Source organism: Vombatus ursinus, unplaced genomic scaffold, assembly GCF_900497805.2.
Source record: "Vombatus ursinus unplaced genomic scaffold, bare-nosed wombat genome assembly UNPS02014826.1, whole genome shotgun sequence".
Classification (NCBI taxonomy): Eukaryota; Metazoa; Chordata; class Mammalia; order Diprotodontia; family Vombatidae; genus Vombatus; species Vombatus ursinus.
The window spans coordinates 10,727,673-10,750,740 of NW_020954604.1; the positions used below are offsets into that span (position 1 = coordinate 10,727,673).

Below are 23,068 nucleotides of genomic sequence, written 5' to 3' on the forward strand. Positions count from 1 at the left end.
TGGAACAAACAACCTTAGAATTGGTTTTGATTTGCATTTCTCTTATTAGTAATTTGGAGCAGAATTTCACGATGGTTAGTAATTTGCCTTTCTTTTGAGTACTGTTTATTCATATTATTTGACCAAATTTATCCTTCGGAGAATGGCTATTGGTCTTACATATTGCATTTGTTCTCTTTGTATCTCAGACATCAGACCCATATCATTCATTTGTTACAGATAGTTTTGTTTTTGTTTTTTCCTGGTCAACAGCTTGAGAAGGGAGACTATTTCAAACTACCAGATTTCTAGGGAGCTTAAGTGACTTTCTTCCATACCATCCCCACCCATAGAATGGTGGTGCTGTATCTAGTCTTTCCACCTCACCTAACCCTTTTTTAAGTGGGAGATTATATCCAGCTGTTTCTTTTTATCCCCTCACTGTTTTCCAGAGGCTTTCCCAGAAATGGCAAGTCATCAACCAGAGGAGTTTACTATGGTAAGAAACCTTTCTGCACAGAGTTCAGTAGACAAGAAGCCCTGCTGCCCTAGCTGGGATAGCCAGTACATCAGCTAAAGCTGGAGTTGGGACCATTCTTGGGGAATAATGCAGTGTTTGCTCAGATGTCCCAGGTGGGAAGGGAAAGATCAGTAGGCTGACATTCTGATTAAACCCTCATAAGTGAATGGGATTTTGATGCCTTGGATGACTTTCAGATGCATCATTCCTCCCACTTTGACTTTCAGAGTAGCATGTGTTGTACTAGATCATTTGGAGCCATAGCTAGCTTTTCCACCTGATTCCCAAACCTTTCCCCCTTTACCCTAACAACTCCTCCAGTGTTATCTAACTTTTGGCTTTCTCCAGCGGTGAAGAAGAGACTGCAGATGAAAATCCAGAGTCTCAAGAGATGTTGGAAGAACAACTAGTGAGGCTGCTTACTCGTGAAGTCATGGACCTGATTAGTAAGTAACAGAAAGAACAAAGTAAGAAGAAAATTTTAGGGAAGACCAAATTCTTATGATTAAGTGTTAGCATTTCAAAGTACAGATTTTCCATGGAATACTTTTCCATTATTTCAGATATAAATTATCTCACCCATTATCTCAGGACCTCTTGACCCAGCCAGTCCTACTAGGTAAAGTCAGTCCTGAGCACATACTCAGGAAATGCTGGTTGATTTAAAATTAAAAGATTAAAGTGGGGTAGTTAATGAACATCAGATCTGTAACATGATAAACTACTTTTATCACACTAAGGACAGCATAAGAGAAGAAATTAGAGCTGAAAGAGTTTGTGTTAGACAATAGAGAGGGATTTGTCAGGAGGAAAACCTCAAGGATATGAGCAAGGAAAACTGTATAATCTCTCTGGAAAATTTTTGAGTGAATTCCCACCTAAAGGCAAGGAAAACAATGAGCTCTGTAGGCATTGATTTTCAGAAGACTGAGTTTTCCTCCAAAGCCTTAAATTTGGGAAGAGATATTATAACACAGCCTTAAATTTCTTAGGCCAGAAAATTGTTTTTATATTTAGGCAATATACTACATGCCCCCTCTTGCCCTATCCCATAGGCCATGAGCAGCTTTAGAACAGGAGTTTTTGTCTCCCAGAGGAGCTGTGCCTTTACGGTACAAATTCTTTTCCCTGTAATAACTTGGCTATTCTTTACAGCTGTTTGCTGTGTTTCAAAGAAAAGTGCTGAACACAATACTGCTACCAATACCACCACCACCAATACCAACACCGCAGCTGATGGAGAGGGTGAGTGAGGAATTTATTTCTTAGCTTTCTTTCTCTTTGACTTGTATGCAGTAGCATAGCTTATAAGATTTGTAATGTCTTTCTAGCAGCTTAATGTAGGATCTTATGTCATAGATCTGGCCACACATAAAGCTTCACCAACATTTGAAGCTTACTGTTCAATACAATTCTCTCCCACTAGAGAACAAACTGACATCTATCCAGAGAACTTCCTTCAAGCTTTCTTCTGACTCCAAATAGAGTGTGTCTCTAGGACAGCAGTTAGCACTCGTCTCCTAGGGAAAGGGGGTGCTGTACCTGAGTCAGATCAGTGGAGGAGGTTCTAATCATCCTTTAGATTGGGGTCTCTAATTTTCTAGACATGCTTTCACCTACTGCTTTAGAACAAGATGTGAGGAGTCTTCTGTGAATGGTGGACTACTAACTGCTTTGTCTTTTGTTCATAGATGAAGAGATGGTTTGCACAGAGGTGGCCCCCTCAGCTATGGCTGAGCTCACAGACCTGGGCAAATGCCTGATGAAGCATGAGGTAAGTGAATGACAGAAGTGGTGGTAGTGCGCTCTGTCTCTTTACAAAATGAAATCATTCATGAGATTGCCTCACACATTCAGTCCCTTCTGTCAAAGATTTCAAATCCTAATAGAACAGGAAAAGAAACAGAATCCTCAGTAAAGCTCATTCACTCTTCTTCCCTTCTTTAGGACGTGTGCACGGCACTGCTCATCACAGCCTTCACTTCCCTAGCCTGGAAGGACACCTTGTCTTGCCAGAGGACCACCACCCAGCTCTGCTGGCCTCTGCTTAAACAAGTAGAGTTCCTCTCCCAGTTCTTTTCACCCAGATTCTTTAGGAACAGAATCACCGAAGGATTGTTGGTTAAAAGGAGGGTGGAGACTTAGCAAAGTTTAGTGGAAAGAGGACTGAGTTTATGATTCAGGACCTAGAGTCCTAGATTCAAGGTCATTTGATAGCCATTTTCTACCTGTTGGAAGAAGTCAGTCTCTCTGGGCCTATTTTCTTGTTTGTCAGATGAGGACATTGGACAGGTTGGTCATTTCTAAGCAATTTTCTTAGCATACATGGGAAGCTTGAGGGGAAAAATTTGGTACTGACACAGTTTGTTCCCTCAGGTACTCTCAGGAACACTCCTGTCTGATGCAGTAACATGGTTTTTCACCAGTGTGTTAAAGGGTTTGCAGATGCATGGGCAACATGATGGCTGTATGGCTGCACTTGTCCACTTGGCCTTCCAGATATATGAGGCATTGGTAGGTACACTAGAATAGAATCTGCCAGTTTGCTCCTGGTGCCTTTCGAGTTGTCATTCTTGAGACTCTTGGCATGTGGCCAAAGTTATTCTCATCTAATACTTAGAAGCCCAGGGATGCCTAAACCTATCCTTCTCAGTAGATCTGACCCTCTTTTAGCGCCCCAGATACCTGGAAGTGAGAGCTGTTATGGAACAGATCCCAGAAATACAGAAGGAATCTCTGGACCAGTTTGACTGCAAGCTACTGAACCCAACACTGCAGAAAATTACTGACAAGCGCAGAAAGGATCACTTCAAACGCCTCATTGCTGGTTGTATTGGGGTAAGCCTCAACTTGGAACCAGCTTATTATTACCCTATGAATAACACAGAATCTGTTCCCTTTTCTTGAAACCATTAGGTATTAAAATACAAATATAAAAGGGCAGCTTCCAACTAGCCTTACCAAGATATAGAGGAATTGTCTGTCACTAAATATAAAAGAATGGATGGAGCTTTCCATTTGCAGAGAAGGGAGGCCTCACTGTTCAGGTTTTCATAATAGTCTTGCTTGTTTCTTACAGAAACCTCTAGGAGAACAGTTCCGTAAGGAGGTTCACATTAAGAATCTCCCATCGCTCTTCAAAAAACCAAAGCCGTTGCTGGAATGTGATGTGCTGGAAAATGAGGATGGATGCTTGAGCACCATCTTTGAACCCTGATGTGGCCATCTGAACAATTTTCCCAGGCCTTCTTTGTCATCTCTTCTCCTTCCCCTTCATAGCTAACCTGTAGCTCTGTCTCCACTGCCTCCTCTTCCAGTGCTGACCTGGAGAAAGAACCAGGCTTGGGGATGGAGAGCCAATAACTGGCTCCAAGAAGAAGCCAGAAGCAATTACATTGGTGTCATTTTCAAGGGAGTTAGGACTTATGTTATTCTGTCTAGTTCTCCCAAGATGTTTCCTAACCCACTCAGAGCTCCATATCTGAGCATTTTCAAGAGAAGCCATGAGCAGAACTGTAGTTCCTTGTTGTCATTTTTCCCTTTTCCCTTTCCAAGTACCTTCTTTGCACCATATGTAGAATATGGGGTTGGGGTGTGTGTTTCATCTAAACTCAGCAAGTCCTAGTACTGCCACTGGTTTGTGGCTGCACTACAGGCACAGAGACTGGTACATACACCTTTTCTTGGCAACTTCAACCCACGTGCTGAGGGAAGGGGGGATGGGAGGCAGACCTGTTTTGTTGCTGGGTTGGGAGGATAGCAAGTGAAGTGCATGGACTGTCTACAAGTGACTGAGACCAAGAACAAGATCCCTTCAGAGACTTCGCCAAACCTGGGTCCTCACCTCAGGGCCCTTGCCTTTTCTATGCTGAGGAAAACCTCCTCGTTACTAATGAGATGACATCTACTAGTCATCATTAATGACTAGTAAACTTCATTCCCTCATTAGCAAGGGTTCCTCAGGAGCAAAAGCCACAATCCCTAACTTGTTCACTTGATGCTCAGGTGCTTTATGGGCATCCAAGGTTATTGACAGAATTAGGCAACATCTATTCCTAAGAGCTAAGCCCATTGGCTTTTTCTCCCATGACTTGGCCCTTGTGGCTTGGTTCCCATGTAACCTAGTTCAGGTGCCTTTAAATAAGTTCATGGCTTCTGAAGTTCCAACTGCCTACAGGACTTTTTCCTTATAAATACCACCATTCAGTCAGGGATCATGAGAACTACCCAGTTTTGAAAATCCCATTGTAGGGTTATGACAAAAATGAGCTGGAAGTGTTTTTGGCAAGAGGATTCTATAGTTCATGGACCCATAGGTTAGATAAGAACAAGGGAAAGCTGGGAGAAGGGGTTACAAATCCAGAATATCTATCTGTACTGCACAGACTTGCTGTCCTCCACACACGCTCGAGCGTTCTGTTGTATTTTTAGGTTTTTCTGTTGACCACAAAGCCAGTTTTGAAACATGCCTTCTTCTAGCTTTGAATACTGCCTCAGTGGAACTCTTTACTTGTGTGTGGTTGGGGCCATGAAGGGAACAGTTGTATTTATTGTGTGGTGATATTTTTTAACATCTTGTGATTTCATGCTAGTTTTTTTAATTGTTTTTAGAGCCTTTTTGTAGAAACATTAACTCTGAGGCACATTTCTGCATGTGAGTAAAAAAATCTGAGTTTGATACACAAATTTAATATACAAGCTGCCTTTCTCATAGCATATACTATTACTACTACTACATATGGCACTTCAAGGCTGTTCTTTATGTTGTTGTCCTTCCTCTGCTTTACCCACTGCCTTGGGGAATGCACTGTAAAAGCCAGATACTGTTGTAACTGGCTTACCCAATCTTTTCATTGTACAGCTGACACTTCAAAAGAGCAATCAGGACGGGCTGTGTTATAAGACTCCAACCCCATGCCCACTGATGTTCTTTTAGGGAGCCAGCCTATTCAGGAATCATGGGACAATTCCCAGAGTTTGTGGATAGAGTGGGGTATCCCCACAAAGTGAGCCATCTTGCCAGCCAGGTGTTGTCCCCACTAAGTTGTTATAAGATAATTCAGTCCATCTGAACTGAATCCAATTCATCCACGAAGCGCCGACATTTTCCCATTAGAACTTTGATGGCTTCACCCACTAGGACCTCAGGGGGCAAGACACCTGTCGATTCCACTGAGACTGTAATGTAAAAACATTTAAGAACTTACTATGCAAGCTAGGAATACAAATAATAAAGAGACAGCCTACATGTAAAAAGCTCAATTACAGGAGACAATACACAGCATTCAGCTACAGGGCTGAGAAAAGGAAGTCTTTTTACTAGGGTGTGGGATAGGAGTGTGGGTTTTCAGTCTATTCCCATACCACTTATACTTCCCCTCCCCCTAATACTCACATATGTAGTGATCCCGTACTCGGGCCAGCCGCACCAACTTCTTAAGGTTTTCATGCCGAAAGATCTCTCGGCTGAAGGTATCCAGACGGGGATTGGCAACTGTGGCTACTTTTTTCCCTGATGAAATAAACCAGATTACTGGTTCTGTCAGAAGAGGCAAAATTGGTTTAATGAAACACATGAGTATAATCAGATTTCTAAGGACTTCAACTGAATTATCTGTGATCAACAGCTTGTAAGCAGGCTTCATAAATGTTCCAAAGCAGGATGTTATGGTTAGAAGGGAACAATACAACAATCATCAGGTACCTGCTGAGTAAGATGCTATAAATTTAAGAATTCTGATAAAGAACAGTTAAGAATATGTGGCAACTGAGAAGTATCTTCAAGGTTTCTAAGACATGAGGATGTGAACATCCCTTTCTACAGATACCTTTGACGTCTTGCACCTGAATGACACCAGGTGAAAAGCATCGACTCAGCTCCTCAGCTGCTTCCCCCTCTACTGGCTGGAGTAGAGTGATATCTGGCAACAGTCTATAACTGGCAGTGGCTACAGGAGAAAATTTTGCATGGTCTTTGCCTGGAGAGGAAAAGCAAAGACACAGTTATCAACCCCCTTATCTTCCATACTTTAAGCTACACCTTGATAAGTTAGCATTTCCAATTCAAAAATTTTTGGACCACCCCCCCAAACCTAATATAGCTAGACTAGCACCCAACAATCCTTACCAATGCCTTTGACGCAATGCATGAGTAGGTCAAGCTCTTGGCCAGGACGTAGCTGAGCAATAAGGATGTCATCATGCACAGGACGAATGGTGCCTTCTGGGAAAACATCTGCTTGGTTTCCCAGGGGTATCCATGTCATGTGTTTTGTGTATACTACAGGAAATGACAAAAACACATGTCAATTCCTGGGAAAGAATTGGGGCAAAATTTGGAAGGAAGTGTTACTGAGGTCCTACATGGCCTCTATGGTCATTTCTAGCTCTTAATTTGTGATCTAGTAATAGTGGCAGATGCTCCTCTGGTTTCCCCAAAAGCATCACCAGATTTACACCTGTAAAGGACAATACAGTTCAACTGAATTTTTACCTAAGATCATAGAAGTAAGGGAGCTGGATTTGTACCTTTGTTTCCTGACCCTGTCACCACTCACCCTTGTGATTGAGATAAAGTTCGTTGGGATCAGAGGAGTCTTTGGCAGCTTGAGGATTACGGGTACACTTGACCTTTAGCTGAAACTGCAATGTGTCTATCTCAGTACCCACTTCGTCACCTGCATGTGAAATAGAGCAACAGTTATTTAATAGGACTCACCTCTCCCTCTCTACCCTATACAAACTTCCAGTCTCCTACCTTGGTTTCGGTACTCAAAAAGCCGAGGATCAGCACGAATAGGAATGAGACCCAAACGATGGGCCAGTATCTCATCCTGCACAATAGACGTATTGTTGTACACGAAGACTTTTTCCACAGCCATGGTTGGAACCTGGATATGGAAATGATACTGATCCTTAGAAACATGTAACACAATAGATCTTCTTTTCCCCTCCACCTAGGAAGAAACATTTCCTATGTTTCTAGTAACTACTACTTTGCAAAAAAAAAAAAAACAAAAAACTGGGAGGAAAGACGCATAAGCAAGTAGGAGGAAATGCACAAAACTACAAAAAAGTGAGCCTGAGTAGTTCACTGTGGATATGACACAGTGGTTCCTTTCCTTTCGGTTTCTCCTCCCTCCTCCCCCCCTCTCCACAATACAATGTCACTATCACCCCTGCTATTACAAGAGTAAGTACCGTCGCTACCTCGGCTAGTAAGATCCTCCGAAAAGCGTTGGCAATAGCAGCATCAATTCCAACCATATCAAATTCCAACGAGTTTTCATCCATGTGCACCACATCCACGCGGAATTCCTTAAAGGATTGGGGGAGGGGGCGCAATGGCTCAGTGAGTAAAATCGGTCTAAGATTAACCTGCATTCCCTTCTGAGGTGCAGGCTGGGGATTCAGGTCCTTCGGCTTCCAGGGCTCGCCTTCCCGGGCTCGCCTTCCCCTGCCCTCCGAAGGCCTCCACTGGGCCCCATGCTACCTTCACCAGCTCCCCCACCACCACCGGGCCTCCCCTCACCTTCTCGAAGCGGCTCTGGTCCCATGTATCATCGTAGCCGCAGTAATTTCCCGGGAAGTCCGTGGTATGAACCTAGAGCAAAGAGGTACACGTGAGGCTAGAGGTCGGGACCCTGCCCTCCGCACGGATCCCGGCCCTGTTCGTCAGTCGAGCCTTACGTTTCGGACCCCGAATTCTCCAAGTACCACGCGGCTCCGCATCTCCTCCACCGCTCCGGAGGCCGCCATCGTAGCACCACGTGACTGCTGTGCGCCCACAGCGCACACGTACTAGCCTCCTCGCTTCGTCGCCGTGGCGACAAGCGGCGCCTAGGTCTCTCGCGAGACAGAATGGACCTGCTTGTTTCCACGTCTACAGCTTCCGGGTGGAGTCGCCTAAACATCCGGTCGTCTTCCTCTTGCCGCATCCCACGGTGGGGGGACGCCTGTGTCCCCCACCCCACCTTCACTCCCGGGGGCTGGGCCCTCCCCCACTACTCGCGCAGTAGCTGCGCGAGCCCGAGGGACGGGAACCTTCGAGGGACATGGCAAGCCCGGTGGCCCCGGCGGGAGGTACCCGGAATGGGGCCTCCCCCGAGTGGGGAGGCTTCGAGGAGAATATCCAGGTAATGTCCCTAGGACCGCCCCCCCTTTCCCCGTACTGGGCGACCTGGAGGCCGACAGATCCCTCGCGAGGTCATTATGGCCTCTGAGAACGCAGGGTCTTTCTCCATGTTTGTGACCTCCCCATTCCAGTCCCCTGCCGGATCCTGGGAATTAGAGTTGGGAGCGTACACATCAAGTCCAGTGCCCTTGTTTTTACAGAAGAGCAAACTGAGTCCCAGAAAGGGAAAGCGACTTTCTCAAGGCCATAAAAGTAATAAGAGCCGAGAAAATTCATCTCCACATCTAACCTGAATCAGCTCCTTAGGTAGCACCCCCTTTTTTTTTCTCCAGGCCCTCGTGGAGCTGGAGAAAAAAGAGAATCTGGCTTTGAGCTTGAGACAACCCACCCGGAAAGTCAGTAGCCAATCAGCAGGATTGACTGAATGTACCTTGTATTTGAGAGAGCGGGGAAGGAGTGGGTTGGCCTCCAGAGCCTCAGATTGGCCCACTCAGGAAGATTAATTCACTCCTTCGACAAATTTTTATGGAACCTTTACTACACACTCGGGGAAATTAAGAGAACTTCAAAATTCAGTATTTGCACTTAAGGAACTGTGATAAATGTCTTGGTAGAGGGAAAAATTCGATCCATGAAAGATTCTAGCTGAAAGAGAAATAGCTAATATAGAAAAAGCTTTATTTGGGGTAGAGGACAGTACAAATTAAGTAAATATAAAGTAATTTCAAGAAGAAATAAAGATGGGGCGGGGGGAGATCAGAAAGCATTTGATAAGAGGCAGCATTTAAGCTGGACCTTGAAGGATATCAATCAAGTGGAAGGGACAGCATTCCAGATGTGGAGAATACTTCTCCATGCGGGGAAACATACAAAGAATGTATCTGGAATCCCAAATTTGGTTGGAACTTAGGCAATAGGAGAGCATTTGATCTGATAAGGGAGACTCTTTGCCTCTATTTGTTGATGGGGGTGGGGGGAGGTTGGGGGAGATGATGTTCCAGGGAAACTCATTCTCTGCCCTCATTGGAGAGAAAGAAACAGGAGTAGAGGACAAGAAGTGGTTTTGTCTAGCTAGAATGTAGAGCCTGAGTCTGAAAATCTCAAAATTTTACAGCAAACGGCTAGAATTGAGAGACAGGAAGATTAATTTCGGATAAAATATTTATTTTAAGTGCGAGCCACTGCCCTAGGCATTAGGGACACAGAGAAGAAAATGATAGTCTCTGTCCTCACAAAATTTCATTCTACTGGGTGTGAGGGAGGGTGAGGGAGGTTAAGAATATATTTACAGGTTTTGTAAATAAAAAGTAATTTTAATTAAAGGGAGTAGAAAAAAGAATCAAGGAAGTGGCACCTCACTTGAGTTTTGAAGGAAACTGGAGGTATAGCAAGCGGAAGGTAAAGGAGGACTACCAAACATGTGTGAGAAACATTGTGCAAAAGTTATAAAGGCAAGAGATAACTGCTGTGGAAATAGTTAGCAGGACAGTTTGCTTGTTAAGGGGTATATGAATGGGAATAATATGAAATAAGCCTGGAAACGAGGGTGGAACCAGATTGTGGAGGGATTGAAATGCCAGTTCTCTGTGTGTATATGTGTGTGTGTGTGTGTACGTATATACATACATGTGTACACTCAGAGTCATAATTAAATCTACGTTTTAGGAAAACCACAAAGTCTAACAACTGAGGGATAAAGCCCCTTCCTCACTCCACTTACAATTCCAATCTTCAGATAAGGGAAAAAGGAACAGTGTTAGTGAGCTGAATGGATGGATCAGAAAGATCAGCCTTTTATTAAATATTTATTAAGCACTTAGCACAGCACTGTGGATACAGATAAAAATGAACACAGTTCCTGTCCTCAAGGAACTCATAATCTAATAGAGAAAGGCAACACAGAAAAGCTGACAACAGAGAGAGATACCTGAGGTGAAGTCCCAAAGTAGTTAGCTGGTGGGGAACAGGGAGAAAAACACATCTCTCACCCCTTTAAATAGGAGCCCTGGAGCCCATGGCCCTGCCTTCCAGTCATAGGACCAATCAGAATGGTAGAGAGTACTGATGATATTCGAGTACCAGGTAGATGCAGTCTGAATCAGATACAGACTATTCCTTTGACCCGACAGGGTGGAGGCTCAGCAGTGATTGACATGGAAAACATGGATGACACATCAGGATCTAGCTTTGAAGATATGGGGGAGCTGCACCAGCGGCTCCGCGAAGAAGAGGTGGACGCTGATGCAGCTGCTGCTGAGGAGGAGGATGGAGAATTCCTGGGGATGAAAGGTTTCAAGGGACAGCTGAGTCGACAGGTGGCTGATCAAGTAAGCAGTACTGAGCTTCTAGTGGGCTAAGGAGAAGCAACGTTCTGTCCAAGCTATTCTATTTGTGTCCCCATCTTCAAGCGGGATGTATCATGCCAGACAAACAGGAATATCTCCTGTTCTGGAAGATACCTGCAACTTTTTCCATGGAGAAAAAGGCCTAGAGCCTAGAGCTAGTTTCTAGAAACCAAAGTAGGATCTCAGTGGGTCACCTTCTTTTTCTCTTTCTCTCAGATGTGGCAGGCAGGGAAGAGACAGGCCTCCAAGGCCTTCAGCCTCTATGCTAATATCGACATCCTCAGGCCTTACTTTGATGTGGAACCTGCCCAAGTACGAAGCCGGTAAGAGTTTTCTTCTCCCCAACCTGGGCCAGGCCCACAACAGCAGCCATGCTCTCTGCTTCCCTGATCCCCAAAACACAGACTCCTTGGCCAAGCCCTGGGGGTGGGAGGGTCTTTCATTCTACAGGCTTCGGGCCAGGCTCCTGTGAAGGTCATGCTCTACATAGTTCTTCACAAGAACACACAAGTTCTAAGAGGAGAAAGGTGGGGTGTTTTCATCTCTCCTGCCTCTTCTTCCCTTTCTATCACAGTCATTAATGTGCTTAGCCTTTCTCTCAGCCCCCTAAGATGAGTGCCTGTATCTTACCTCTCTTTCTCTCTCCAATACTTAACATATTGACTTGAACATAATTAATATTCAATAACATAGAATGTTGAGACTGTGTGGAAAGAGCACCTGGGTTCAAATCTAGGCTTTTATACTGAGTAGTTCTGAGATTTGGGGTAAGTCACTTTACTTCTCTGAGCCTCAGTTTCCTAATTGGCAAAATAGGGATAATACTTGCCATGCCTATTTATAGGACTGTTCTGTTGTGTTTTATAAACTGTAATCATGACATAAAGGTATGACTGTTATCTTGAAACCAGTCTTTTAGACTCTCGAGCCTTTTTATTTATCCATAAAATGAAAGTTTTGAACTACCTTGTGCCTTTCAACTCTAAATTCAGTAATCCTAGCAGGGGTGGGGAACCTTCAGCCTTGAGGCCATATGTGGCCCTCTAGGTCCTCAAGTGCAGCCCTTTGACTGAATCCAAACTTTGTGGCCCTAGAGGGCCACATATGGCCTCGAGGCTGAAGGTTCCCCACCTCTGGTCTAGGGGAAACGGGAAACAGGAAAATCATTTCTCAGTAACATTAGACCCCACCCTCACCCCGAGTAACATAAACATACTTTCATGAAGTCCATAATCTCCCGATCCCCCAGCTAGCCCTCTCCAAGATCTCCTTATTTCCAATTGGCCCAATCATCCACGAAGACTTTCCCTTCTTTGTGACAGCTCATAGTGGAAGAAAGAGATCCATCCTAGAAAAAGTTACCCTGCCCAACCCTGCCCTGCTCTTATACTTCCTATCTTATAGGCTTCTGGAGTCCATGATCCCTGTCAAGATGGTCAACTTTCCCCAGGTAAGTGATAATGATCCCTGTTGTCACTCGATGTCCCCAGAAATGTTCCCAAGTAGAAAATGATGGCCCAGGAAGGAGCAGTGGTTTGAATGTGCTGAGGCTGGGAAGGCCTGGGCACAGCCACTGAAAGGTGGGGTGGGAAACCTAGCCCAGGACTCAGGGCAAAGGGCTCCCAGATAAGTGTTAGGGGCCTGGGAGGGAAGGCAGTCAGTCATTTGAACATCACAAGCTGAGCTAGTGTCTTCACAGAAAATTGCTGGCGAACTCTATGGGCCTCTTATGCTGGTGTTCACCCTGGTTGCCATTCTCCTACATGGGATGAAGACGTCTGATACCATTATCGTAAGCAGAAGCTAATGGAGAAGTTCTCCAGGGTTGTCCTGCTGAGCTCTAGGGCCTATACTTGGGTATTGTAGATGAAGTGTTCAAACACTGGGACAAAGGGTAAATGGTGGCTTCAGGAGAGGTGAATGAATGGGACTCAGACTCTTGAGGAAAACGGTGAGGGAGGTGAGAGTGGGAAGGGGAGGCCTTGTATGGTTAAATTGGTCTTCCCCTTCTTCTTCCCCTACACCAGCGGGAAGGTACCCTGATGGGCACTGCCATTGGCACCTGCTTTGGCTACTGGCTGGGAGTCTCATCCTTCATTTACTTCTTGGCTTACCTGTGTAATTCACAGATCACCATGCTCCAGATGCTGGCACTGCTGGTAAGAGGGCCCGGTGGGGGGCTAGCAGCAGACAGAGCAGCCTCTCTAGCACTCACCCTTAGCAGGCCAGGGCCTGACTGGGAGGTGTCCTCTAGATGGAGTTGGGAGGTTCCCCAAGCCTGCCACCAGATGCCATCTCCTTTCCTCATCCCTCAGGGCTACGGACTCTTTGGACATTGCATTGTTCTCTTCGTCACCTACAATATCCATCTCCATGCCCTCTTCTATCTCTTCTGGCTGTTGGTGGGTGGGTTGTCCACCCTGCGCATGGTGAGTGGGGAGAGGAATTGTAGGGGCTGAGGGGTTTGAGAGGAAGCCCAAGTGTGGGCATAAATCGAAGTGTGTCTCATGAGTAGGTGGATTCTCCCCCCACCCCCACCCCAGCCCACTAAGGTTGTAGACATGAGTATGTGTAGAGATAGCTCCCCACCAGCCCCCCAGCTGTCCTTCCTGCCCACAGTGGTTTGCCCCAGGATGGGCCGAGTTTATTTGAACTGTGACATCCTTTGTGGCCCCAGGTGGCGGTGCTGGTGTCAAGGACAGTGGGTCCCACACAGCGACTGCTTCTCTGCGGGACCCTTGCTACCCTGCACATGCTCTTCTTACTCTACCTGCACTTTGCCTACCACAAAGTTGTCGAGGGTAAGTCATGGACATGGAGGGGATAGGATGGGGAGAGTTATTGAGATTATTGGCTCCTTTTTCTAGTTTGGCTCCAGAACAGGAGGGAGAAGGGGGGGCCCTGCTCTAACCCCATCTCCTCCCCTCATGCTCCTCCACTTCCTGAGGCTGTCTCTTGAAGAACTCTTGAAACAATCAATAGGCATTTATTGTGTTCTGAGCATTGAGGATACAAAGGAAAAGAGCAAGATCAAGATCTTTGGTCAAGGAGCTTCCACCCTAATAGGGAGGATCACCACCATCTCTCTAGGTTAGGTGGGGTGCAGTGCTGCCCTGGTGCAGGTGACATAAACAGACTTCCCAGAGGGTTCAAGTACACTGTGACTTTAAGAAAAGATTCCCCCAGGGTTCCAGGTGCCTCAGGATGACCTTCAGGGTCCAGGGAGAATGTTCAGGGCGGGTTGTGCATCTGTCCCCAGTCTAAGCCAGTTAAAAGTTCCCTGTCCCTTCCCAGCCTTCACCTCCTTTCTTCCTTTTCTCAGGGATCCTGGACACCCTCGAGGGTCCCAACATCCCCCCCATCCAGAGAGTCCCTCGGGACATTCCCGTTGCTGGGCTTCCTATTGCTGTGCTCAATGCCACAGCCAAGGTGGTTGCCCTGACTCTGCAGCCACACTGACCCCATCCCGGTCCTCTCGAATGTGCCCTCCACTCGAGTTCAGCTTGCTGATCCCCACAGCATCATGGGGAAGAGGATTAAAGGACAGTGTTGGTGACCTGTGTCTTTTTGATGGGGGCTGGGGCTTCTGTGGAGCTATCGGTTCCCCCACAAATATCCCTGCATCTCTTCTCAGCTTCTGAAGAGTATGTAGCCCGGACCTCCTTGCCCACTATCAGGGCTGTCCTTCCAGGGCAGAAAGTATGTTGGGCCCTCTGGGTCCCCCTCATTGTCTTCCCCCCTTTTCATTCTCTCTGTACCATCTTGCTAATTATAGACTTGGTAATTAAAAGATTAATTGGGATCTGGAAATTGAGCTCCTATTCCAATGGCCTGGCGTGCCATCACCACCTTCCTCTCCTGGTGGTGGTTATAAAATATCCCCATCTTTTCAGCCAGTCATATTAATTTTTGTGTTGGGGAGGAGGGTGTGGAGGTTGGGGGAGCTGGGGTGGAGTGCCTAGGGAGCAGCCACTAAATGTGTAAACTCACTGGGATCAGAAGACTGAGTAGCAACATCAGGGTAGAGACACAAGGTTAGGCTAGTTGACCAGTAGACAGGCCCAAAGTAGGATGGCAATGTCTTACAGATCTGACACTGGCAGAATTTTCCAAAACAAGTTGTTTCCTTTGCATATAGCATGGAACTGGAGCTAACCTTTCCCAGCATATGCCATACTACATGTACACAAAGATACCAGGCTTTCATTTTCCACCCCATCTAGCCCAGAATCTACATCTGCATCATTATTGGAAAGCCTCTTGTATGGCTACTGCACTTGGGCACAGTCTAGATAATTTTTGCTAGGACTCTTCCATTTACCCTTAATAGCTTAAAACTGCACAAAGACATTTTCTACATGGCTAAGGGGCAGTGGGTGCTAGATGCAGGAATGAAACAATTTAAATTACTATGGGAATTGAAGAGGAGAGAAAGTGTAGTACAGGTGTGGCGCATTTTTAGTTTTCCCCTGAGTATAAGCTGGTGAGACATTTTCTGCATCCTTTAACCCAAAACCTTTGAGAGATGGTGTCCAAAACACATCTCAACTTGAAGGTGGCCTTGAGTGGAGAAGATGATAACTGATTTCTATGTTGCTGAGATTTTGAGTGAGCAAACTATTATGTTCTGCTCTATAGTCTTTCCATATAGTTCCTCTTTATAGTCTTCAATACTAACTCATGTTCAGAAATATTAATGTCATACTAACTCTGGGCTTCCCATTTACTATTAGGGAAGCCAGCCAGAAAGCATTCCCTCTCTGGGTTTCCCCACCTCTGCATTTTTTTCTGGGGAATAATGGTAATAACAGTTGACACTTATGTTGCTTCCAGTTACAAAACACCTTCACATTTGAGCCCCACAATACCTGACTGAAGTTAGTAGAAGATATATAGTAAGCTCTATATTACAATGAATAAATAGGTTCAGTGAAAGGATATCTGAGGATACAAGGAAGGGAATAAGCATTTATTTAATTCATACTAAGTGCCTGGCACTATGCTAAGTACTTTGTAAGTATTATCATTTAATCGTCTTATCCTCTCTGGGGAAACCGAGGTAAACAGGTTAACTGACTTGCCCTGGGTAACACAGCTAGTGTCTTGAGGGTGAATTTTAACTTGGTAACTTGATGATTCCAGGCCCAGCTTTCCATCTTCCTGTGACACTAGCTGCTTCTAGGGCTAGGAAGTGCTTCCAGGGTCTGCACCCATACTTTTTGCTGCAGTGAATAGAGTTCAGGGCCTGGAAGTTCAGAGTCTTTCTGGCTCCTTCCTGAGTTCAAGTCTGGCCTCAGACACTTACAAGCTGTGTGTGCCTGGGCAAGTCACTTAGCCCTGTTTGCCTCAGTTTCCTTATCAGTAAAATGAACTGGAGAAGGAAATGGTAAACCACTGCAGTACCTTTGCCAGGAAAACCCCCAATGGGGTCATGAAGAGTCGGACACGATTGAACAACACCTGCTGCCTGGTTATTAGGGTCCTCAGGTTCCTCTAGTTCCCACCTTTGCCCTTAATACTTCCCTTACCACCAGGGTGACACGTGTGCACCTTAAGCTCAGACCGAGAAGGCCCTTGAGGAAGGCGGTGCTCTGTAGCAAACGCCAGACAAGCCGTGGAAGGAAAGCATCTTCCCTCCACCCCGGCGCTGGGTGCACTGGCTAATCCGACGAGGCCCACGGAATCCCCACGCACGAGGCACTGCACGTCATTGCGGCTGGGACAGAGCAAAGGCGGGGCAAAGGAAAGCGAAGCAAGAGAGGAGGAGTCAAGGGAAGGCGGGGACTAGTTAAAGGGCCTGGGGCCGGGAAACCAGAACGTCCCAGACGGCTAGGAGAGGAAGCATCGGGCTCGGGGCCTGGCCGCGTGTGTTGCAGACCCTTGGGCCCCCTCCACACATACACACACGCCACTTCACGCAGGGCTCACCCCCATCGTGGTCAGCGTCCATCCTACCCAGGCCAACGCCCCTCGGTGACCCCAGTTCTGTCGGAGGGGAGGGGACTCGGCTAACAATCTCTCCCAGCTTAACCCCGCGATCCCTCGAGGTGAGGAGGAGAGGTCGCCCCGCCCACGCCCACTGCCTCCGCTCCTGAGGCCGGGTCGCCTGGATGGACTGACAGCGGGGCTGTCACGAGCCCCTTCCTCCGCGGGGTTCCTGCTAACCAGGTGGTCTGTCAGAGGAGCTACGATTGGATTGAGAGAGGGCGGGGCGAGAGGCCGTGACGCGGCCGTTGCCGTGGAAACCGGCCGCCCTCCACGGGAAAGCCGCTGGAGGTCCAGGACGGAGGAGCTCGAGCCGCAGCAATCCGCAGCGGGACCGTGCGGCCGCTGCCCTAGGGGCGGTAACCAGCGCTCGCCCGGCCCAGGGGAGGCAGGGAGAGAAGGCTTCGAGAAGGGGGAGCAGGTGGAAGAGGAAGCCCCGGGGCACGTGCTCCGTCCGGGCCGGGCCCGCCTGTGCCGGGGCCACGCGCCATGAGCCCAGGCCCCGGAGCCGGAGCCGCAGCCGCCGCTGCCCGCTGCGCGGGGCCCGGGGCTCAGGGCTCCCAGGGCGCCTGTGCCGCGGCCGGGACCCCGCCCACCCGAGCCGGGCTGCAGCGCCGCCCCTAGCCGGGCAGCGGAGCCCCGGGCAGGGGCCCGCAGGCACGGAGCGCACGGCCCGCCGCGGGCCCGCGCGCACACCCGGGTGCCCTGCTCCTCGCCCCCGGCGGCCTCCACGGCCCGGCCCCGCGGCGGCGACGATGCTGCCCAGCTCCATCCAGATCTCCGGGGAGCCACTGTCGAGCGCCGAGGTGCGGGACATCTGCCGCGGCCTGCGGGACAACGCCGTGCGCCTGCTGTCCCTGCGCGGCTGCCGCCTCTGCGACCGCGACTTCGCCCGCATCTGCCGCGCCCTGGCGGGAGCCTCGTCCCTGGCGCAGCTCAACCTCAACTTGGGCGTCGTGTCCAGCCCCGGGCGTGTCAAGCAGCTGGCCGAAGCCCTGAGGGTCAACCGCTCCGTCCAGTCCCTCTTGTGAGTGTCCCAGGATCGGGCTGGGAGAGGGGATGGCTGGGCAGGGGGCCACACCCCGGAACCTCACCTAGTCTCCTGTGGGTCATCCCCCGATTCGTATTCTCAGGCACCGCCCTATTTAAGGCACACAGGTTCACCCTTCCTTGGATGAGACCTGCCTAACCTAACCCCCTCCCCGCCACACACGGGAGGACCCCCTAACCTCATCCTCACACGCCCAGTCAGTTCTAGTCCCCCTTATCTTAATCACTTCCCAGAGACGCTCTCTAATCTCCCCCTTCTGCTCTACACCGTTATTCTGACTCTCCCATTTAACAACAGCATTGTGACCTTGGGCAATTACTTCTTTCTCGGTTTCAGTTTCCTCATTTATAAAATAAAGGAGGCCTAAGTTGATCCCTTTAGGTACTTTCTAGCTCAGAATCTTATGAACTGCGGAAATTCATCCCTACCCTCACTTCCTAAATATCCACATCATCCCTCCCGGTGTGAAAAGCTTGGGTAATAACCCTCTCTGAGAAGCTCTGTCTTGTAATCTTCCATTAGAAGTCAAGATCTGCCCTATCTAATTGACCTCTTTTATTCCCTTTCTGAACCAGGATACCCCCTTGCAATTACTAACCTCCTTTCTTAGGGCACTTCTCCATAACTTCCCACTGGGGTCTAATTAATATTCCACATAACTTCATCTCAAACCTCACCCCCTCTCTGAGCTGTAACATTTCCTAATGTTCTTCCCAAGATGAAAACCTAATTTCCAACCCTGAATATTCATTCACTAGCCCCTTTTCCCATGCAGGATGCCCACCCAAATCCCTATGCCCTAAATTCTAATCAGATACCCCTGACCTCCCACTCTAGGATGCCCTAGCTTTCCTCTTTTAATTCCCTGACACACCAAACAACCTAAGTCTTCCACCAATCCTTCAATCCTCTCAGATTGAGCTTTCTCCCAAAACTTGATCCTTCCACAGCCCTACCCCCTGCCCCATAAAGACCTGAACCCACTTCCACTTTGACCTTGGAGTTCTCCTGTCTCCCAGGTCCCTCTGTGATACTTTGGCTAGCTCTGTGATTTCCGTCCACCTTCCTCTCCATACCCCCATCCCCACCATGTACCCTGGGGTTTGAAAGCAAGATAACCCATCCTGTAGAGAGGCTAGTACCTGATGATAGCAATGACCAGCACCCCACTGTTCTCCCCACTCCCAGCCTTCATGGGAGCCCCCTGACAGATGCTGGATTGGCCCTGCTCAACCCTTCCCTGGCTCTGCACCCTGCCCTTGTGGCCCTAGACTTAGGTGACTGCATGCTGGGGGATGAAGCCATCAACCTCATCTGTGGTCTCCTGCCCCCTGACGGGGCTAAGTCAGGTGAGCAGGGCAGTGCTGAGGGTCACGATCCAAGGGGCAAGGGAATGAGGTGGGCCTGGACCCAGGCGGGACGCTGTGCACTTCTCCTGAGGCTCTCTTGGCTTCCTTTACAGCAGTTTTATCCGTTCCACTTCTGAGGGTGGGAGGTTACCCTGCTTAGGGGATGGAGTATGGACTACAGAGCCTAACACATTTAGGGGCCCTGAGGGGAGTGGATTCTTGGAAATGCCCTAAGTAGTACAACTATGAACTAAGGGGGTGAAGGGTGAATAGGGATCACACCCCCCTAACCTGTGAGCAGGCTCCAAATCCTGGTAGAAGAGCAGTTGCGCTGGGTTTTGGGAGGGGTGGGAAAGGGGGAAGTGAGGTGAAGTCACACATCTGGGTGAGTAGCAGGGACTTTCCTCAGGTCTCTGACTGCAGCCTGGAAAATGGGCCCAGGTGCCACAAACCTCAGCACCACCAACTTCTCCCCCCCACCAGGCCTTAAGGAGCTGACCCTGAGTGCCAACCCTGGAATCACCCCTAAGGGCTGGAGCAGACTTGCCATCGCCGTGGCCCACAGCTCCCAGGTCCGAGTTCTCAATCTGGACTACAACCCCCTGGGTGAGGCACCGGGAAATCCCTTGCCCCCAACAGGAAATTGGAATGCCAAGTATGAGAATGGGGGCCGGGGACTCTGCTTCTCAATCTCCTTATCGACTTCAAGGAAGTATTGCCTTGGCAATGCCAGAGTCCTGGGCAAGTGCGGGAGATGCCAGAGGGGGCGATAGTCTTCTATGCACTACGGAGACACACAGACAGAGACAGTGGGATTGAAACACACACACACACACACCGCTGTGCTCCTCCATACATCCACCAATACCAATCACAGTCATCTTTTCCTGGTGACCTAACCAATCACCAACCTTACTCAGCAGGACAGGTGGGGCATATGGTGGTTGCTATGGCGATGGGAGATGCTGAGGAATGGGAGGGAACAGTAAGTTCTTCTTGGATGTCTCCCTCAGGTGACCATGTGGCAGGGATGTTGGCTGTGGCTGTGGCCTCCAGCCGCACCCTTGAGGTCCTGGACTTGGAAGGGACTGGGCTTACCAACCAGTCAGCCCAGGTGAGGAGCCCAGGAACTGGTCGCCCTGACTCAGCCCATCATGTGCAGGGCACTGGGGTGGCCACTAGGGGAAATAAAAAGCCTAGAGAGCACAGAATGGATACAACACTGTCCCCTACCTTCCTTGTGCCTCCAGAGGGGATAAGAACCACAATTAAACTATAGGATTTACAGCCAGGAATCTCGAAGATCTTCTAGTCCAATGATGGGGGGATTTGTTCTGTGAAGTTTGGATTCGGTCAAAGGGCCCTAGAGGGCCACTTGTGTCCTCAAGGACATAGGTTCCCCACCCCTTGTCCTTACCCCTTTGTATTCTAATTGAGGAAGTTCAAGCGCAGAGAGGGCAGGTAAAGTTTGTTCAGGGTCACACTGACTCTCACTCAGGGGCTATCTTTAGTCTATCACACAACTCCTTATCGAAACCCAGTATTGCATGAGTGCCCAAGGCAAAGCACGTTGCTAGAAGCTACCAAATAAACGTAAGAGTGGTCGTTCACCATCTACAATCACCTGGCACTTCCCTGCTTTGTGAATCATGTCTTCCCTGATGCTACTGGGGCCCCCTTCTCCCTGCTGTGCTGAAATCAGTCAGGCCACTCTGAGGGAGGAGGAGGTAGAGAGGAGGTCAGGAGAGTCCCAAGCTTGGATTAGGGATGGGAAGTTGATAGTTTTATGTGCCGCAGGAGGTGGGATTGAAACACATGCTAGAGATGGTAGGAGACTGGTGTCTGTGTACTTCATTAATCCTTCCTGCTTCCATCCTCCCACAAATCACCCCCAGACCCTGCTGGACATGGTGGAGAATTATCCCACGGCTTTGCGGAGCCTGGTGTTAACTGAGAACAGCATCAGCCCAGAGCTGCAGCAGCAGATTTGTGACCTGCTGTCAGAGGGTGAAGAAGAGGAGGAGGCAGCTGCCTCGGGAGATGGTGGCCGGGTCCAGGAGAGGGATCGAGAGGGGGGACTCGATGCTCGCCAGAGGGGCGGATCCTGGATCTGCCCCAGCGGTAAGAGCCAGAATCTAGGAACAGCAGGGGATGGGGAAAGTGAAATGTAAGAAATAGGCGCTGAAATTCTTAGTCCCGTCTTCACCACTCCGTATATGGCAGGCTAAGGGACAACTTACCCCAAGCTAGACACTGTGTTCCCTGCCCCCTTGCTCTGAATAATCTCAATAAAGAACCTTTTTTTTTTTTAACCCTTTCTGCAGATCCTGGCTCCCAGATGATACTGATGACATCAGGGCTGGGAGATAGTCTGTTGGCTGAGACTGAGATGTGAATCCTGCAACTCTACCCCTACCCCCAAAACCCCTATCCTCCACCATGTGCCCCTGTGTGTGTCCTCCCGTGTGTACATGTCTACACATGCCATTGTGAGCAGGGTAAAGCCCTCGGGTCTCAGGAGGGGTGATACGCAGGGCTCTGGAAGCCCCCTGGCCGCAGGGTGGGCAGGTGGGTGGCTCTGGTAACTGTGATTGACTAAAAGGCCTTGTGGCACATTTGTTCCCAGGGCAATACCCCTAGCTGCATTAGCAGCTCTGGCTGCAGCCCGCTGGCTCGGTAGATTTTATAAACTCCACAACCTAGTGTGTGGCTATGGTCACTGGGGGTGGGTGGGAGAGGCTCTAAAGGACTGTGGAGAAATGATGGCAGCAGCCAGCAGGCACTGTCTGCATCCCAAAAGCTCCTGAAGAACCCAAATGAGGTTACCACTAGGGTGCAATGCTGCTCCTCAAGTCCGGCACAGGGACTCACTTTAATCATTTTGGGTCACGTTTCTGTAGCCCTGGAGTTAGAAAGCTTTTACACACATTTAATCTTGACAACACTGTAGGTAGGTAGTGCTGTTAACCTCACAAAGCTAAATAACTCCCCCAGGATGACAGTAGTCAGTCACCTTAGTCAAAATTCACTTACTACCTCCTGATCCTAGTGGGCAAGTCAGTTTCAACTGTGAAATGAAGGGGCTCAACTAAAAGCCTTCTGAGGTCCTTTCCAGCTCTAAATCTGTGATGCTAATTGGCAGAATCAGGACTTTTGAACTTGGGTCTCGTTCTCATTCCAGCGTCTCATTCCACTTCGTGTTGACTGCCCTCTTCATCCACACTCAGGGATCATGATGAAAGGGCTGACACCAGACATCGCAGGACTGCATAAGTAGAGGCCCATCATCAAAGGCTGAATGGATGGCCTTGCACCCGATTGTGGGGTGTCCAAAAGGCCATGATGCCGTCCAGTGTCTAACAACAATTCAGGCAGCTCAGCCTAGGGCTGATTTGCAGCCTCTTCCTCTACTGAACCCTGAACAGCCCTGAAGCTTAGGTGGCTTAGAAACTAGGTCAGGAACTTGTCTAGCTCAGGAAGGGTGACAAGAATGACTCAATGCTAGGTCAAGATCCCTTGCTTGTGTGCAACATTAGCTGGAGGTAAGTTTACATCTCATGAGAAGGGGGTTCCAAGAGTCACCTCTAGTATCAGGGGATTTGAGGTGGGGATCTCATCAAGTCTTGAGTGGCTTCAGACACACCTTTGGTTTGGAGGAACCACCACACAGGAGCAAGTTTAAAGGGTTAAGTGGTACAGATGACA

The 23,068-nt window shown here is 48.6% G+C and overlaps 4 protein-coding genes across 6 annotated transcripts in view; 3 read left to right on the forward strand and 1 right to left on the reverse strand.

Annotated features, from left to right (window-relative positions):
- XPO5 (exportin 5) overlaps positions 1-4,985 on the forward strand; it is a 58,984-nt gene extending 53,999 nt beyond the window's left edge. Inside the window, exons 25-32 of the mRNA XM_027838461.1 lie at positions 432-478; positions 848-945; positions 1,655-1,744; positions 2,191-2,273; positions 2,447-2,554; positions 2,876-3,013; positions 3,173-3,337; positions 3,579-4,985. Coding sequence (XP_027694262.1) covers positions 432-478; positions 848-945; positions 1,655-1,744; positions 2,191-2,273; positions 2,447-2,554; positions 2,876-3,013; positions 3,173-3,337; positions 3,579-3,716 — 867 coding nt within the window. The 3' untranslated portion in view covers positions 3,717-4,985. The remainder of the gene's footprint in view (positions 1-431; positions 479-847; positions 946-1,654; positions 1,745-2,190; positions 2,274-2,446; positions 2,555-2,875; positions 3,014-3,172; positions 3,338-3,578) is intronic.
- A 181-nt stretch (positions 4,986-5,166) lies between these two features.
- On the reverse strand, positions 5,167-8,290 carry POLR1C (RNA polymerase I and III subunit C). Of its 3 annotated transcripts, none has more exons than XM_027838464.1 (9): positions 8,189-8,290; positions 8,031-8,102; positions 7,709-7,816; positions 7,257-7,389; positions 7,057-7,176; positions 6,627-6,779; positions 6,328-6,477; positions 5,895-6,011; positions 5,167-5,677 (listed from the first exon to the last, which is right to left on the reverse strand). In XM_027838464.1, exons 1-9 carry the CDS (start codon positions 8,255-8,257, stop codon positions 5,559-5,561), a joined length of 1,041 nt encoding a protein of 346 aa, XP_027694265.1. In that variant the 5' UTR covers positions 8,258-8,290; the 3' UTR covers positions 5,167-5,558. The 3 variants fall into 3 exon arrangements, with proteins under 3 accessions (XP_027694265.1, XP_027694263.1, XP_027694264.1); XM_027838462.1 differs by having other exon boundaries at positions 5,895-6,038; positions 8,189-8,274; XM_027838463.1 differs by lacking the exon at positions 7,709-7,816 and having other exon boundaries at positions 5,895-6,038; positions 8,189-8,274.
- Positions 8,291-8,390: 100 nt separating this feature from the next.
- On the forward strand, positions 8,391-14,788 carry YIPF3 (Yip1 domain family member 3). The gene is made up of 9 exons (XM_027838468.1): positions 8,391-8,634; positions 10,763-10,960; positions 11,195-11,301; positions 12,383-12,428; positions 12,678-12,770; positions 13,006-13,137; positions 13,294-13,407; positions 13,656-13,779; positions 14,301-14,788. Exons 1-9 carry the CDS (start codon positions 8,554-8,556, stop codon positions 14,435-14,437), a joined length of 1,032 nt encoding a protein of 343 aa, XP_027694269.1. The 5' UTR covers positions 8,391-8,553; the 3' UTR covers positions 14,438-14,788.
- A 2,930-nt stretch (positions 14,789-17,718) lies between these two features.
- LRRC73 (leucine rich repeat containing 73) lies at positions 17,719-23,067 on the forward strand. Its single transcript, XM_027838382.1, has 6 exons — positions 17,719-17,990; positions 19,203-19,363; positions 19,847-19,969; positions 20,377-20,477; positions 21,259-21,484; positions 21,688-23,067. The coding sequence occupies exons 1-6, from the start codon at positions 17,719-17,721 to the stop codon at positions 21,756-21,758; spliced, it is 954 nt and encodes a 317-aa protein (XP_027694183.1). The 3' UTR covers positions 21,759-23,067.
- Position 23,068: the final 1 nt, after the last annotated feature.

Excerpts from the sequence above, each read along its gene's own strand:
- POLR1C (XM_027838462.1), bottom strand. The coding sequence starts at position 8,257 with ATGGCGGCCTCCGGAGCGGTGGAGGAGATGCGGAGCCGCGTGGTACTT. Across the intron at positions 7,390-7,708 it reads GGAGGATCTTACTAGCCGAG|GTTCCAACCATGGCTGTGGA; the intron begins GTAGCGACGGTA and ends TTCCATATCCAG. Across the intron at positions 5,678-5,894 it reads AGTACGGGATCACTACATAT|TCTCAGTGGAATCGACAGGT; the intron begins GTGAGTATTAGG and ends TTTACATTACAG.
- YIPF3 (XM_027838468.1), top strand. The coding sequence starts at position 8,554 with ATGGCAAGCCCGGTGGCCCCGGCGGGAGGTACCCGGAATGGGGCCTCC. Across the intron at positions 11,302-12,382 it reads CCTGCCCAAGTACGAAGCCG|GCTTCTGGAGTCCATGATCC; the intron begins GTAAGAGTTTTC and ends CCTATCTTATAG. Across the intron at positions 13,138-13,293 it reads TCCAGATGCTGGCACTGCTG|GGCTACGGACTCTTTGGACA; the intron begins GTAAGAGGGCCC and ends CTCATCCCTCAG.
- LRRC73 (XM_027838382.1), top strand. The coding sequence starts at position 17,719 with ATGCTGCCCAGCTCCATCCAGATCTCCGGGGAGCCACTGTCGAGCGCC. Across the intron at positions 17,991-19,202 it reads CGCTCCGTCCAGTCCCTCTT|CCTTCATGGGAGCCCCCTGA; the intron begins GTGAGTGTCCCA and ends CCCCACTCCCAG. Across the intron at positions 19,970-20,376 it reads TCTGGACTACAACCCCCTGG|GTGACCATGTGGCAGGGATG; the intron begins GTGAGGCACCGG and ends TGTCTCCCTCAG.